The 17,809-nt window shown below is 40.9% G+C and overlaps 1 protein-coding gene across 1 annotated transcript in view; it reads right to left on the bottom strand.

Annotated features, from left to right (window-relative positions):
- The window catches only part of DIPK1A (divergent protein kinase domain 1A), a 126,069-nt gene extending 122,908 nt beyond the window's left edge, over nt 1-3,161 (bottom strand). Inside the window, exon 1 of the mRNA XM_082385752.1 lies at nt 3,023-3,161. Within this exon, the coding sequence (XP_082241878.1) occupies nt 3,023-3,076 (54 nt within the window). The 5' untranslated portion in view covers nt 3,077-3,161. The remainder of the gene's footprint in view (nt 1-3,022) is intronic.
- Between the last annotated feature and the right edge of the window lie 14,648 nt (nt 3,162-17,809).

The following is a 17,809-nucleotide window of genomic DNA, read 5'->3' as shown; positions in this document are numbered from 1 at the left end:
GTAATATTCCATTGTATATATGTGCCACATCTTCTTTATCCATTCCTCTGTTGATGGGCATTTAGGTTGTTTCCATGTCCTAGCTATTTAAATAGTGCTGCAATGAACATTTTGGTACATGACTCTTTTTGAATTATGGTTTTCTCTGGGTATATGCCCAGTAGTGGGGTTGCTGGGTCATGTGGTAGTTCTATTATTAGTTTTTTAAGGAACTTTCATACTGTTCTCCATAGTGGCTGTATCAATTTACATTCTCACCAACACTGAAAGAGGGTTCCCTTTTCTCCACACCCCCTCCAGCATTTATTGTTTGTGGATTTTTTGATGATGGCCATTCTGACCGGTGTGAGGTGATACCTCATGTCACTATATATTTCTAAGATTATTTGATTAATGTTTGTCTCCCTGACTAGACTTTAAGCTGCATGAGAACCACAAAGGTGTTCTGTTTAGCTCCTGTAGAATCCCTACCACCTCACAGAGTTTCTGGCATGTGAGAGGCATCAACAAATATTTATTAAGTAAATAATGGAGTCAATAAAATTAAGTCATATCATGCCCTCAGATCAATAAATACTCAATAAATAAAAAGGGGGATGGTAGAAAGTCAGGGACCTTTGGTTGAAGGAATTTAACATATTTACCTATATGTATTTACCATTTAAGTTCATATGCTTCTCTATTAAAAAATGTAGTAAAGGTGTCACAAAATAGATTTAACTTCATCTAGTTAATCCTCACTACATTCATGTGATTACTCAGCTAAGAACTACACTCTCCACTTCACGATATGGAAACTATGGAACTGAAAAGTTGTGAAATTTTTTCAAGGGCATAATGAACCAGATGCACAAATGAACAAAACTCAGCTCTGTCCTCATGCCTCATGCTGTTCCCAAAGGAACATGGTTTTATTCTCAAGAAAAAGAAAACAATAAAAATATAAAAATAGGAGTACTGTATATGTTAATTCAACTTTCAGTGGCTGAGAAACTGAGTAGCTAGCTGTATAACAGTCTTAGATGAAAATATTTTATTTTGACTTCACCCAAAACAATTTCAAGGTTGAAGCACCTAATGGTAGAGGAAGTATTAAAAACATAAGGTGAGGCATTTAGGCAATAGAGAACAGAAGAAGGCATGACACGAATAATTTGAAGGCCTTTTTGTAAAAGCTGGTTAAATTGAAACAGTATGGTGAGGGACAACTAACAAGAAAATTCATAAAGAAATTCATAAAGAGAATAAATACTAATGCCAAGACAATGTTTAAAACACCAGCGTACCAGGTTCCCAAGTTTTAAATTTATTTATCTCAAATATAATACTATAATCAATAAAGGTTTCTACTTAATCATTATTTTATATAGAAATAGCCTACTAAAATACCACTATGCCCCCAAATCCTTTTGAAATGCTTAAAACCTGAGTTTACCTTAATTTGGTAATAGATAATGATGCACACATTCAGGAAGGCAGAAATACCAAATGTTTCCCATTAACAGAAGCATAACTATTTGTAAAACTAATCTTAACTCAGCCAATCTGAAAGCTCTTGTACTATGGTGCCAAAAAAACTGTCAGAACCACACCTGTGGAGAACACTGAGAACCAAATGAGTCAAAGTCTAAAAGTCTGCCACGAAATCGAAAAAATAAATAAATAAATAGCTAGACAGTTTCAGTTAAGAAAAAACATTTAAAATATCTCAATAAACTTATTTTGAGCATAGAGTCTGGAAAGGTTTTTTTTTTTTTTTCCTCTTACATAAAGGGTTACAAAGAGGTAGCTGGCCTGGGTTGAATTCTAGACGGGGTTGCTCTACTGTTACTCAAGGCACAGTTACTACTGGTGGAGCTGCTACAAAGACTCAGAACGTTCCGTTTTACTCCTATACTCTTCATATCATGGGCTGTCAATCATGCTTCCAACTTGCAGTACATCACTCATTGCAGAGTAATGATTCACACATGCAATTTCCAAACAAAAATGTGAGACTTACTTGCCCCATGACGGTTTCTTCTCAACTTTTAAAATAATTGATAAAAGCACCAGCTGAGCACGAATTCCCATCCCAAAATAATCTATCAATAGCTTTAAGCCTTTTAAGGTAAGCGGTAAAGGAATACTGTCCTCTGAATGCAGAGGCCACAGCAGACCCACGAGAGGCATTGATTTGTAGTTGTTTTTCCACTGGGGTGATGGATTTGCGCTCAGCTACTCACGGTGTCTACTAGGTCCCCCTGGTGACCAATAGTACATGAAGACAGTAGTAGGGTTCGAAGACACAGACTGGCAGCGGAGCAGAGGGTGGAACGGGAAATCATGAAAAATTAACACGCCAACAGTACACATGACATGACTGAGAATTACGGTTGCATTGTTGGGGTATCTGAGATCGGCCAAGACACTGTCCCCTTCCTTTTAAAACGCAAACATCCATCCGCCTCGCTTGGGCTTCCGAGCCCTACCTCCCATTTAAATCACGGGTGTGACGGAGAGACCGAACCAAGGCGTTCAGCCCGAGGCACATGCCGCTTCTCCAGGGTTTGGGGAAAACACTGACGTGACAAATTACCATAATTTTCTAAAATATGGAGGAATGACACACCACCTTTCCTACCACCTACTGAAGACTCAGGACAGAGTCGAGAACAGCCTCCCTGAGGGGCCCACCACGGAGGGGGGAAGAGAGCACCGGACCAGGGAGAAGACGGCGGCACGTCCCGAGCCCAGACTGCGGAGCCCCGAACGCGAGGGGCGTAGGGTCGCACCCGGGTCACGTCCCGGGGCTCTCGGGATGCGAGGGGCGCGAGGGCGAGCCCGGGCCGGCCGACATGCGGGGGGCGGCGGGACAGCGGCTGGGGCTGCGGCGCCCGGGCGGCGGGGGAGGGCGCGCCGCCAGGTGCCGGACGGCAGGGGGCAGCGGGGTTCGGGCGGGCGCGGGACCCAGGGAGGGAGGAGGGAGGCGGGCGAGTCCCGCGCAGCGAGAGGGCGCGCGCCGGGCTCGCCGCCGGCCTACCTGGAGGTAACAGGGTTTCCTTAGCCAGGCCCCCGGACAGAGACTCCTCGCCATGGTAATCACACATCGCCCCGCCGCGCCGCAGTCAGAGGCGGACCCGAGCGCTGGCGACCCGGCTCCCCGCCTTCCCCCGCCCCCAGCTCGGCCGGGCCCGCCCACTCCTCCGCCCCCGCGGCGGCGCGCGCCGCGCTTCTCCCGGCCTCGCTGCGGTGACTGCAGCCGGCGGCCCGAGGCCTGGCCTCCTGCTCTGCTCGCCGGGCTGCCGCGGCTGTCAGAGCCGCCGCCGTCTCCGGCATAAAGGGGAGTCGCGCCTCGCCTTGGCCGACACAAATCCAACTGCGCCTCGCGCTTAAAGGGGAGGCGTGCGGAGGAGGGGTGGGGCGCCGCGGAAGCGGGGGTGTCGCACCCTCGGACCCGGGAGGGGCTGGCCGGGCAGGGTGAGGGCTTGCGCCCCGCGGACGGGAGATCCTAGCGCTCAGACGACGCCGACCTAAGTGCCTGCTCCCGGCTCCCCGCTCCCAGCGTTGCGCGTTCCGCCACCCCGCCCGGAGGGTCTGACGCTCTTTGGACTCTGCTCCTTCAGGCCGGACGTGTCTGGGCGGGTTGCGTGGAAATTCAAGGGAAGCTTGGGGCTCCTTCCCGGGGGACCGGCTTTTTCTCCTTGGAGCACGGTGGTCCGTTTGGCCGCAGGAGGCGCCGGCGGGCGCATCCCCTGAGCGAACGCAGACGGGGCTCCCCTCTGCTGAAGTCAACGTGCCCGCCAAATACAGTTCTCCTCTAACGGCCTTCAACTTTTTTCCTGAGTACTTTTTTAAAAGTCTGACCTTTTGGGTCTGTATTGTTTTCAGACAGCTTCAGAGTTTTCCTGGCCCCACCCAGGAACCCTGCGTCAAAAGAAAAAAAGAAAAATATTACTGAATTAATTACAGTACTGAAGACAGTAGACCTGGGACGTGGCATAGCTACTCAGTTAAGGCTACATAACACAGGGTGTGGTGTCTTTCTTTTGACAGTGAAGTCCAAATAAGGGAAAAAAACAGCCACCCTAGCGGGAGAACAGCTGTTGATCCTAGTAACTTGTAATGGAGGAAGATATGTTTTTGCTTCTTTTTACCCGGTATACCACCTTTTCACGTGACGCCAACAAAGTTTAGGTGGCCACTTAGAACTCATTCGGGCCTGTTGCTCTGACGAGAGTTTTCCCCAGAAGCAAACCTTTACTCACTATTACTGTGGTTTTTACCTAAACTTTGTTCTAGTGCTTTCCGTTTATGAAGAGATGCTTTCTTGTCTGCCCCTCCCCCAATCCAAGCACAGACACAGGTTTAAAACCTGTGTGGTATTTTATTACCACGTATAAAACTGAGAGGAAAACATAGGAAGAACACTCTCTGACATAAATCACAGCAAGATTTTTTTGATCCACCTCCTAGAGTAATGGAAATAAAAACAAAAATAAATGGGACTTAATGAAACTTAAAAGCTTTTGCACAGCAAAGGAAACTATAAACAAGATGAAAAGGCAACCCTCAGAATGGGAGAAAATATTTGCAAATGAACCAGTGGACAAAGGATTAATCTCCAAAATATATAAACAGCTCATGCAGCTCAATATTCAAAAAACAAACAACCCAATCCAAAAATGAGCAGAAGACCTAAATAGACATTTCTCCAAAGAAGACATACAGATGGCCAAGAATCACATGAAAAGATGCTCAACATCACTAATTATTAGAGAAATGCAAATCAAAACTACAATGAGGTATCACCTCACACTGGTTAGAATGGGCATCATCAGAAAATCTACAAACGACAAATGCTGGAGAGGGTGTGAAGAAAAGGGAACCCTCTTTCACTGTTAGTGGGAATGTAAATTGATACAGCCACTATGGAGAACAGTATGGAGGTTCCTTAAAAAACTAAAAATAGAATTACCATATGACCCAGCAATCCCACTACTGGGCATATACCCAGAGAAAACCATAATTCAAAAAGACACATGCACCCCAATGTTCATTGCAGCACTATTTACAATAGCCAGGTCATGGAAGCAACCTAAATGCCCATCAACAGACGAATGGATAAAGAAGTTGTGGTACATATATACAGTGGAATATTACTCAGCCATAAAAAGGAAAAAATTGGGTCATTTGTAGAAACGTGGATGGACCTAGAGACTGTCATACAGAGTGAAGTAAGTCAGAAAGAGAAAAACAAATATCATATATTAGTGCATATATGTGGAATCTAGAAAAATGGTACAGATGAACCAGTTTGCAAGGCAGATATAGAGACACAGATGCAGAGAACAAATGTATGTACACCAAGGGGGGAAAGCCGCAGGGGGTGTTGGGGGGGGTGGTGTGATGAATTGGGCGATTGGGATTGACATGTATACACTGATGTGTATAAAATAAGTAACTAATAAGAACCTGCTGTATAAAAAATAAAAATTAAATTAAAAAAAAAACCTGTGTGGTATTTTATTGCTGGCAAATAAACTCGTTTTTCGTTGATTTTCAGTTTGGATTAAGAGACTAAGGTAAAAGTACTGGTTTAATTCGTTCTTTCATTCATTCAATAAATAAATATTAATTGAGCACCCAGACATTGTTCTAGTTGATTGGTTATATACCTGAGCAAAATACAAAAACCCCAGGGCTTGTGGATATTACATAAGTATAAGTAATAAATAATAAGTAATAAATGTAATAAACAAGAAATTCAAATAGGATAATCAAGCTGATAGGGGATATGTAACAAAGAAAACAAACCAATGGAGATGAGGAAGACTAAAGGTAGAGTTGCTCTGGGGAGAAAGATCAGGAATTCAGTTTTGGACTTTGTTACATTTGAGACATCTATTAGAAATTCAAGTGGAGATCTTGAGTAAGCAGTTGTACATATGAGTCCAGGGTTAAGAAGGGTGGTCCAAGCTAGGGATATATGAGAGATAGCAACATTTTTTTAAAGATGAGAGTTATGTTTTATTCGGTCCCCTTACTGAGGACTGCAGACCAGGAGACAGATAGCCCTGAGGAACTGTACCAAAGAGGTAAGGGAGGAGCCAAGATATATAGGAGTTGTTGCCAGTTCAGTAGTATGATCTAAAAATCATCAGAAACTTATATTTGTCAAAAAAGTAGAGAGGTGTCAGCATTTAAATGATATTTAAAGCCACAAAACTAGACAAGATCACCAAGGGAGTGAGTATAAATAGAAGAGAAGCAAGGAGGAAACCTTGCAACTTCAAGGCAGGAGAGTGGATGAGCCAGCAAAGGAGGCTGAGAAGGAGCAGCCAGTGAAGTAGGTGGGCCGAGAGTGAGGTGCCTGGAAGCCAAGTGAATATAATGTTATCAAGAAGGTGTGAGTGCTCAGTATGTGAGTGAGGACTGAGAATTGACTATTGGATTTGGTACCATGGAGCCACTGGTAATATTTCAGCGGAGCAAAAGAGGGAAAACTTGATTGGAATGGGTTTAAGAAAAAAATAGGAGGAGAGGAATTGGAGATGGCTAATATTATAGGCAATTCTTTTGAGAAGTTCTCCTGCAAAGGGGAGCCCCAAAATGGTGGTGGGGATCCCACTACCACAGTAACTGGTGGTGGAAGTGGAGCCAAAAGTGGGTTGGCCAAAAAATTGGGAGAAATATTTGTTTTTGATAAGAATGATCTAGAAGAGAAGGAAAATTTTACGAAGGGGCAAGAAGAGAGAATTGCTGGAGCAGTGTCCTTGAGAAGGAAAGAGTTTAGAATCTAGCACACAAATGAAAGGATTATCTATAGACAGGAGCACAGTCTGTTCATCTATGGAAACTGGCAGGCAGGTGGTAGAAGTGGCTGTGGGAATCTGAGGAAGTTCTCTTCTGATTGTTTCAGTTTTCTCAGAGACATAGGAAGTCAGGTCATCCGGGGGGAGGAGATTCAGAAGAGCAAGAGAAGGTGAGGAGAGAAGCGAAGGTGCGAAATAGTCATCCAGGAGAATGGAAAGATGAATAGACTAGGAAAAAAATATCATATGCTTGCTGAGTGTCATTAAGGGCCCACTTGAGTTCATGGTCATAAATTTAAGTGGGATAAGTCAGTGTGATTGTGCTTTTTTTCCTCCATCAATAATTGACTGCCAAGATGCAGGCTCAGAGTAGGCTTAGAATTCTATGTAATCAGGTTTTACCAAGGAAATAAGAGCAAGGAGAGAGGACCAAGGAAGTCAAGGATGTAAGTAAGGGAGTGATTATGATTCACCATGGAGTTTAAAATGAGGGAAGAGTAGATATGGAGAGATTAAGGACAGAAAAAGGTGGTAGGATCAGTGAATTGCCAGTCCTTGTGGGGTTGAGGGACTATAGGAGTCAGAGAACAAGGGGGAATGATCTGAAAAGGTAGGTATAACATTAAGGGTCTGGCTCCACTTTTGATACTCAATGACAGCTGTCAAGCCCCACCACTTCTCTTTTCCCTGTGCCCCACATCTGGGAAAACTGATAAGAAAGCCCAGGTTGCTTGCTCCTTTGGTGTCAGTGGGAAGTTCAAACTATGCAAGACCCAGTCCATGTGAGGGACCATTCACCCTGGCCCCATCCACCCCCAACCACCATAAACCCTAAGAAAGTCTCCTTTCTCTGCTCCCTCAAGCCATATTCAGACCAGTTTGGAGCCTGCCCTACTCTCCCCAGAAAGCTTCTTTATGTATGTAACAAACTTTTTCATACTCTGAAAAAGCTGGTACATGTGTAGCATCATCAATCTTGACATCCAAAACAAAATTTAAGTGGAAGAATCTATCTCACTTCTGCAGAGTGACCACAACAATGTGGTAGTTAGAGTGGGATGCATGAAATTAAGAGTATGAAGAAGTGATGAAGCCTAGGGTGGAATCTGAAAATGGCAGTGAATGGCTGAGGAGTGTGGAATACAGTGTCACTAGAAGAGAGTCAAAGAGAGAGTATCATGAGGATTATCTATGTATATATTGAAAACAACAAGATTTAGGACAAGAGAGATGCTGGATAGGATGCCAGTAGTCAAAAGCTAAAGTCCTTGAGAAATAAAGCAGAGTGATCTATGAGCGAGTAGGGGACTACCACAATGAGGAGAGTGATAACACCAGAGGACATGAGTTAAAAAAACAAATACTGGGTAGGGGGAGGAATTAGATAGGAGGTGGGGAGAATAACCTGAGAGAAGCAATGAAGAACAAAGAGGATCCCTCTCCCACCTCCAAGTCCAGTGGTACAAGGGCTGTGGGAAGGCTGCAGGGACAACAGCATCCACCAGGGGTGAACCAGGTTTGCTCTAGAACAGGAAGGTGAAGGAAATATTCAGAGAAGAGACTGAGGATACAAAGGTTTTTGATGAAGATGGACTGTGAATTCCAGAGGACACAGTGGAAGAGTCTCAGAAATTGGGGAGTGTGGTAAAGGGATTCAAAATAGGTGATGTGAGGAGCTTTGAGTGAGTTAGTGGGTAGGAGACAAAGAGTGACCCGGGAGTCTGGGACTTCTTATGGTAAAGGATATAAACACGGATAACAAGGACAAAGTTTCAACCAAATGAAAAGAAATGATTGTTCAGTTTCCATATAGAGTCAACAAAGATAAAATGTAGTTAACATTTTCTTATTTGAAAGGGGAAAATTAGTTTAAATCATTTTCATTTCTCACTTGGGTAGTTTATCTTGTCATCCCATGTAGAGCAGCAGCTACCCCAGGGTCCATCCTGGGAACCTTGTAGGTGGGTTTGATGAGCTCTCATACCACTGGACTTGCACTTTTGGCTTTAAATCCATGTATGTGAGTCCCAAGATGGGTCCAAGCAAGTTGACCTGTAGCAAATTTGGATAAGAAACCTTCTACCTCTTGACCTTGCTCTCCTTCCCACACTCATTACAGTGGCCCTATGAATTCTTGATGTCCTATGCTGGACCTACCTTACAAACATTTAAATTTACCTGTTTACCTAGCACTCATTCTTATGGAACTTAAAAGTTTGTTTTTCTAAATAAAAGCTAGCTAATCCAAAACTAATTGTTGTGTAGCTGATGCATATGGTTGTGTTCAGAGGTGCTAATTTGTGGCCTCTTAGTCCTCATGTATAACATAACTTTGGTCTTACAGAGACAAAGGAGCAGCTCCAGTGATTTCAAATATAGGAAAAATCAAGATCAATGGTCTTTGGACTTTTTCGTTTACATACTCCCAAAAGAATTTTGAAAAATACATGTATATCTTCCTCATTTTTATGTCAGCATACGAATTTTTTCTCATAAAATTAAACAATTGTAAAGGAAGTTATTTCCAGCAATATGTTCTAAATATTGGCATTTAAAAATAAAATAGTTACACAATTCTTAAGTATATTCAGTTGAATATAAATACCATCTTGATTTAATATAATTGAAAGAGTATCACCCATTTGAAGAGTAAATGAAACATTGTTTCTTTAGCTATCAGAAATGTAACATTGTTACCTTTTCTTCTTCTTGAACTTTAATAATTCCACTTCCCTTATAGCATTTTTTCCTATTATATACTTTATGCATTCTAATCTATTTTTCAACCGACCACATTTCTCTGCAATAAAAAATAGACATTTTAATGCCTTTTACTTTCATCTTAAAATTTATTTTAATTTTTGAACATGTAATACTTTCACCTAGTTCAAAAATAAAACCTAAATAAAAACATACATTGAGAAGTCTTATTCCCACACTCTTGCCTTTCTACCTTGTCCCTACCCACATAGATAATCACTTTTATTAATTTTTATTGTATTCTTCCAGTGCCAGTGTTCCTTTATAAATAGAAGCAAAATTGAATGTATTTTAAAAATTGAATATATATTTCATCCCCCTTTTATTACATAAAAGATGGATTACTTTATTACACATTTTTTAAAACTGCAGAATGACAATCTACTATTTATTTATTTGGCTGTGCCAGGTTTTTTTAAGTTCTGGCATACGGGAGTTTTAGTTGTGGCATGCGGGATCTAGTTCCCTGACCAGGGATTGAACCCCGGCCCCCTGCATTGGGAGCACGGAGTCTCAACCACTGGACCACCAGGAAAGTCCCTCTACTAACTAGTATTACTGAAAATATACTGATTAGAGCAATATCAAATCACACTTCTGATAAGAAGTCTTTCTTTCCCTTTTCTCTGGATAGTGGGGTTGGATCACAGAACTCAACTTAACATTCTTCAAGGCCATTTCGGAAACCTAGATGCTTTTAGTTCTTTGAATTCAACTCCAATGAGAGCAGAGGTTGCAAATGGCAGCCCTGGGCAGACACATTTTGTTTGACTGGTCCAACATTTACAGATCGGGACATTTTACATAAAGCTCCAGATTTTTGACTCTTTTGAAAATCAGATGATCAGCTAACCAAGCCTTTCATTCACTCAGCAACAATGAGCGGGCACTGAGTACCACATCCTCCTCCTTGAGGGGGCCCAGGTGCTGCAGTTTGCCACGGTCCCCCTCACTCCTCAGTTTTCCTGCCCCAGCCCCCAGAACTTATTTATTTTTCCAGTCTGGTCCCTGTAGGCATTTGACTTTATGACCTCTGAGTTAACCACATAGTGATTTGGGAAAGTAGACCCAATCAGGAGCATCTTTGAAGCTTCAAAATTGGAAACAAGAAAGGAACTAGTGAAGAGTATAAGAGGAGATTAGGCTCTGGATTAATAATGCAATTAAAAAAGAACCCATGTTTCACCGGAACTTCCCTAGAGAAAAGAATAGACAAATGAATTATTTACTCACACTGTTTAGCCTGTATCCACTAGATTGGCTTAGGGTATAGGTTAGGCAAGGTGGAGACTGAATTTGTACTCCAGGAAAAATGAAGTCTGTTGTGTTTTAGGCATGAGAACATAGACGAAAATGAGAGACAGGGCTCTGTTTTATCTTCTATGAAAAGGCAAATTGGATATTGGAATAAAAAAATACAATGGTTCTCTAATTTTCCACTAACACCACCACCAAGTATTATGAAACTTTTATGTCCAAAATGTTATGAAATGATGTTAAGAGTATGGAACACAGAAACTTTTTTTTAAAATTTATTTTTGGCTGCGTTGGGTCTTTGTTGCTGCACACAGGCTTTCTCTAGTGGCGGTGAGCCGGGGCTACTCCTCCTTGCGGTGTGCGGGCTTCTCATTGCGGTGCCTTCTCTTGTTGTGGAGGACGGGCTCTAGGGCGCACAGGCTTCAGTAGTTGTGGCTCACAGGCTCTAGAGTGCAGGCTCAGTAGTTGTGGTGCATGGGCTTAGTTGCTCCACGGCATGTGGAATCTTCTCAGACCAGGGCTCAAACCCGTGTCCCCTGCATTGGCAGGTGGATTCTTAACCACTGCACTGCCAGGGAAGCTCTGGAACACAGAAACTTAAGATGAAATAGGGCAAGTATTTTGTGTATCTGGTTTTTATATGGAATGCTTCAGAAAAGAAAAAAGGGAATAATTAGAATTCTAGTTCATTGTTACGTCTATAATACCTAGCACAGTACCTGGCATATAGAAGGTAATTCATAAATATTTGTTGAAAGAATGAATAAATGAAGCTGCCAGGAGAATATAAGGTATAAGAATAGAATAGATTTTAAAGAAGTTTTTAACTTGAAAACAACATTCAGAATCTGAAACAGAATCATTTATTCCATTCCTTATTCTTATCTGTACATTCACTGAGACATTTTGGGGGAATAGTTCCTCAGGAAAAAGAATAGCCTATAATAATTTGGTGCTAGGATTTTGTCTTACTTGACGCATAACACTAAAATTCTGGAAATTGAAATCCCCCCTAATGAAAAGGTTGCAGTAAAAGACCTGTATTGAGAATTCACAATGACTGTAGCAAGTGTGTCAAAAATGATCATATAAAACCTGTCACATGGGAGTTATTGAAGGGATTACCTTATTAGGGTGAATTATGGTCTTCAGCAGGATATGAACTTGTCCTGAGACTGAGAATATTTTCAACCTCTGGCAGTAGTCTCAGGGTTTCATACAGACAAACTGTTAATGTCATAGTATTCAAACAGCATTCCAGAATATGGTTTGACTATGCTCTTAATTTGGTTTATGGGATATGCCATGCTCTCTACCAAAGGGGAAAATTGCATAGAGACATAATGCAGCAAGAGATGACCTGGTAGCACTGCCAGAACACTGTTCATTGGGTGATTTGTAGTGTTTCTCTCCTTCTGAAGACCAGTCCTAAATATTTCCCAATTCTCTTGAACACAAGAATAACCATCCTAATCCAGGAAACAGCCGATTCACTCAGATGATAGCAGAGCTCTTAGAGGACCCATCTGTTTCCTTGCTGATTACCCTGAGTAAAATTCAGTTATAACCAACCAATCCAGAAAATGTCATAAGGATTCCAAACTTCGTGTGGCACATACTCCTTATCTTTTCCTGAGGTTCCCCCCCCCTTTCTTTTTTTCTTTTTTTCAGTGTTTCTTATTTCCATGTAATGATTAGGAGCTATCTAGAGATAGATAAACTGTCTGGTTCTGCCACTTTCTAGCTGTGTGACCTCAGGCAAGTTACTTAAAATCTCTATGCTTCAGTTTCATCTTTAGTAATAGGTTAATAAACTTGTGTGAGGATTAAATGAGGTTATATGTTATAAAGCTCTTAGCATAATACCTAGCACAGAGTAAGCACTATACACAGAGATGTCTAAAATGCCATGTTGCCAGGAATTCCCTGGCGGTCCAGTGGTTAGGACTTGGCATTTTTATTGCAGGTTCAATCCCTGGTCAGATCCCTGCAAGCCACGCAGGGCAGCCAATAAAATAAAATAATAAAATAAAATAAAATGCTGGAAGGCCATGTAAGATTGCTTTTTTTTTGATGAAAAGAAACAATAAAAGGAGGTTTTTTTTTTTAATTCAAAGGTATACTGAATAAGTAGGTTTGTTTACAACCATTCTTGAAATTTATTATTGAACAACTTCATGGAAAGTCAGCATCTTCAAGAAACTTTCCCAAAAAGCTTTAGGTAAAAACCCATTTTTGAGTTTTGGGGGAATAAGCTTTTCCATAAGAATTAATTTTCTTAGAAAACAAAACTCGTCCCTTAAATACCAACTCTCATAAAACTTTAGACCATTGTTACATTAATAGAGATCATTTTGAACTATGTCACCCAAGTCCCTATCTTATTAAACAGATTATAATGAACACAATTTAACAATTTCTTAGTGCTGTAGGATCATACAATACAGAATCACACATCTGGCATCTTGGAAGTAGGCTGGGTATGGCCCTCTAATACCGGAGAGGGGAAGAGAACCAGTCTTGAACATATCCACTGGGATAGGATTAGAACTTGGGAATACTGACATGCCAGCAAGTGTCCAAAATATTTCTAGGTATCAGGCCATAGTTCACTAAGCAGTTGTCAATGAGAGGTCCAAGGCAGCAGTTGATCACTGTCAAGTTGACAGAAAATCAGACAGTTCAGGGGGAGATAGTATTCTGGGATTCAGACTAGCAGGTTGGAAGTGGTAACTGGAAAATCTATCTAAAAATTGTCATCTGTGTGAAGGGCAGGGTTCTAAACCAAGAGGTGATCAACTGTGCTGGACAGGCAACTGGAACACAAATTTTGGAATAGGGGTCAAGGCAAAGGTCTAACTATTAGAATAGGGACACATGGAGAGAGGCAAAGTTTAGAATCTTATCTAGATTAAACCAGTGGCAAGGATGACTTGACCCCAGGTCACAGACTGTGGAGGTGGAGTTCGTTAAAAATCTTTCTCAGGTGAAGAGACATTGAGTAATTTCCCCCAGGTCTTACTGTGAGGCTGCACACCTGGAATTTTATCACAGGCTGTCTGATTCCCTACATATTTCTGCTGTTTTGCTCTATTCACTTTAAAATAAAATAAAGGTTATACTACTCTGGAAAATACAAAAATAACTGGATTTGTTTTTCTGATTCCAAGGAAAACTACAATTGTACAATTCTAGAGTCACATCATTTATAAATTTTGAAGGGACAAGAAAAATATATTCATAAGAAAAATACACTGTTGGTAAGGAATAGCTTTCTATATATGTACCTTAAAAATTAACTCTCATAAATTCCTACAATCTAAAAGTAAATCTTTCAAAAGGAGCCGGTGTATCCCTATGAAAATATCACAATTCAATTTTACCCATTTAAAAGAAATTCACATATTCAACATTTCATAATAAGCTAAAAGCATACAGTTCAAAGGAACAGAATTTTCTTGATATGAAAAATAGAATATTATTAAGAATCAATGCTCTGTCTGGTTCTTTAAATTATTCTTAGATAATTATTGTTCTATTATAAGTATTACCAACAATAAATGGCTTTCTCTTAGAATTCAGATTTTTTTAACTTTATAGTCTTTATTATTGCCTTTTGAGATTCAGATCTAAAGAAGGCTAAACAACCTTCCACTCTAATCTTGCATTTCCTCTTTCCAAAAAGGTATTTCCTTGTGATTGCTCCATCTCAGGCTCTAAAAATGTCGGTTCTGGGGTTGTGAATAATGATAGCGCTTTGCAAAGACAGGTAAAAAAAAAATCAAACAGTTAAGGAAAGTTGGAAGTGGATGTCTGCTAGGCAGTGGGCCAGCAAGCATGAAAAAACAGTTTAGAAATACACAAGAACCCAAAAAGAAAAAATCAGTGATCCAGAAGCCAAAGGCAGGCAAAATTCACAGTGTGCCAGAAACCAGGCAAGTAGACAGCAACCAAGTTGACCAGAAATCCCAAAGGAATGCTTTAGGAGACCAGGAATACCCAAAGCCAGGCAGACAGGAACCCAGTGAGCAAAAAAAAGGTAAGAGCACTGCCTCTGCAAGAGGTCTGGACAGACCTCCAGAAGTCAAGTCTGGACAGGTGCTCCAGAAGTCAAGCACCCAGGCAAAGAAGTCTACAAAGGAAACTTGATTCTCAGGCCAAACCATGTCCAGCTCGGGACTGTCAGGAGAAGTAGAAAAATGGACACCTAGCTGCCTGGGGAATACAGAGTTGGTCCATCCAGAGGAGGTCTTTCCTTTTCCTTGTTAACAAAAGATTTGACTCAACGACTAGCTAAACTTTTTTTTTTTTTTCCCACTTTTGGATACTTTAATCCAGATAAGAGTTTATAGCACTCTGTTGCTCTCTTCCTAGGTAATGTGACGTTCTTAATCGGTTTCCACAGATGCTGTTCTAATTCAACTTGGCAAGAGGCTTACAAGGTCTCAGGACAAGTTGAAAACTGAAAATAGATCCTGCCCATAGACTCAGCATGACTGGAGAGCTTGTTTCTTAATAATCCCACACCAAGTCAGTACTTGCTGTGTCTAGGACATCCTATTCTACCCCAGTGTGGGTCTGATTTTGTTCCAAATGTTGTTTTCTTATTAAAACAGAAGTATAAACAGCTAGTACCATGTTATTTTCTCCCTCTTTACGGAATGCTAATAAAGTTCTACAGATATGAGTCTGGTGACATTTCCCTTCTCTTTATGAAGCATAAGTCTCACAGAACCCACACCCTGTCGAGGCCATCTGGGGAAACAGAATCTTTTATCTCTGTAGGCAGAGGGTTTATTGGTTTCACTTCCTTCTTTTAAGCTGGGGACCATCTCATGTAGTTACATACAGCTGGCCCTCCATACCTGTGGTTTCCACACCCAAAGATTGAACCAACAGCAGATCAAAAATATTTGAAAAAAATTTCAGAAAGTTCCAAAAAGCAAACCATGAAATTATACTGTGCAGGCAACTATTTACATAGCACTTGCATTGTATTATGTATTTTAAGTAATCTAGAGATGATTTAAAGTATATGGGAGGATGTGTGTAGGTTATATGCAAATACTACACCATTTTATATTAGGGACATGAGCATCTGTGAATGTTGGTATCCTCGGGGGTTCTGGAACCACTCTCTGGCAGATACCAAGGTCTACTATACATTGATAAATGACTGTCTACTCCTGCCTTACCTGACTAGGTTGATAGGAGAAGTTGAGGGCATTTCCTTAGAAGATAAGATTGCTTTTACATTGGGTTCACGGAATGAGGACTGATGGATCCAGTTTTCCCTTTCCCCCTCATCTTCACAGTCACTACAAGGTCTGACAGGGAATTCCAGCCACATTCATTCTTGTAGAGACCCCTGTGATGACTGTTGTTTATATGGATTTGGATCAGACTACCTGAGTTTGAATCCCAGCTCTATTATTTTCTAGTGATATGACCTTGGGTAAATTATTTCTCTGGTGCCTAGTTTTATCATCACTGAAAGATAAAAAATGATACTTAAGTCACAGACTTGTGTGAATTAAACAAAATAATATATCTGAAAGTGTTTTGCATATTGCAAGTTTTCTGTGGAGATTAACATAGCATTAAGTTAAAACCTTTGTACCTGAAGGGCATGGGGCAGACACTGATCCCTGTAGGTTATCCATCCAGACCTATTTACATTTGAGACTGTTCTTTCACAGTGAATAATTTCATTAAAAAAAACAAACCACAACTCCCCAAGGGCTCTTTTTCTATAGATGGCTTTCCTCTTGAGTAGATGGAAATTTCCAGTGTGCTGGTCCCTAGAGAAAGTTTAGCTTAAATCCCCAATACCAGTAGCTGGACTGGTAGCTCAGCATTTACCATGCACTTAAGGATCAGTTTTATACCCGAGCAAACAGGGTTAGAAAGGTTGGATCATTTACTATAGCTCACAGATAGTCATTATTTAAAATGTTTCAGTGGCATTCCACCTGTCTGCTGGCATATCCTCAGCTAGCACCACTGTCCCTCAGATGTCTGCATTTCACCACACGGCTCCTCTTTCAGTTCCCCCATTGTACTGTGCTCCCTCCTGCCACATGGCTTTTGCACACACTTTTCCTCCTTCCCAAAATGCTTCTTGCCTCTTCCTATCCTCTCCCCAAACTTCTAGATATCCTGCAGATCTCAGTGCAAAGAAGTCTTCCCTGACTCCCAAGACAAGTTCTGATTCCACATCATATGCTCCCAAAGCCTACTTACGGCCTGTAATTACATTTGTGGGATTATTTGATTAGTGCCTGTCTTCACTTCTAGATTATAAACTCTATGAGGGCACAGGCCATGTCTGTTTTTTGTTTACCATTGTATCCACAGAACCTGTGTGCCCAGTACATAGTAAAATAGTGATAAATATTTAAATGAATGAACCAACTAACTGGATCTAGAGTTCAAGTCTTATGACATTTTTCACTAACTCAAAACACAATAGCTTGCTGTAGACAGTATTGACTTTATAAGGTTCTGTGACTCTCATGGTCACTCTAGAGTTGTGACAATAGGGTTTGATGTTAATATTGAGGACACTGGTATTAATACGGTATAATCAGAACCATTGCACAAGACTTTGGGAATCATGTGAGGTTTAGCAAATTATATGCTCCAAAGGTAAAGTGAATCCCTTAGTACACTTTATTTTTTTTTTAAAAAAGGATTTGGAGTCATTTATAGAAATACATAAAATATAACAATAAAAATCTACTAATATAAATGAGAAAAGGGAGCAAAGGGAAAGTAAAAAGGTAGAAAAATATAACACCTAGGGTTGAAAATAGAATAGAGTAGAGTAGAATAGAATAGAATAGAATAGAATGGAATAGAATACCCAGGCACTAAAAATTCATCCATGAACTTCTACATAGATACAGAGAAAAACACAGATTTGGCTCAGAGTTTCCTAATGCCCAAGGGAAAGCAAAGCTACTACAAGATTCACAGTATCCATAAGATAAAAGAGG

The sequence above is a fragment of the Balaenoptera borealis genome, assembly GCF_965194805.1.
Source record: "Balaenoptera borealis genome assembly, chromosome: 1".
Classification (NCBI taxonomy): domain Eukaryota; kingdom Metazoa; phylum Chordata; class Mammalia; order Artiodactyla; family Balaenopteridae; genus Balaenoptera; species Balaenoptera borealis.
The sequence above is the reverse complement of the archived record's forward strand: the minus strand, read 5'-3'. Positions and strand labels throughout refer to the sequence as shown.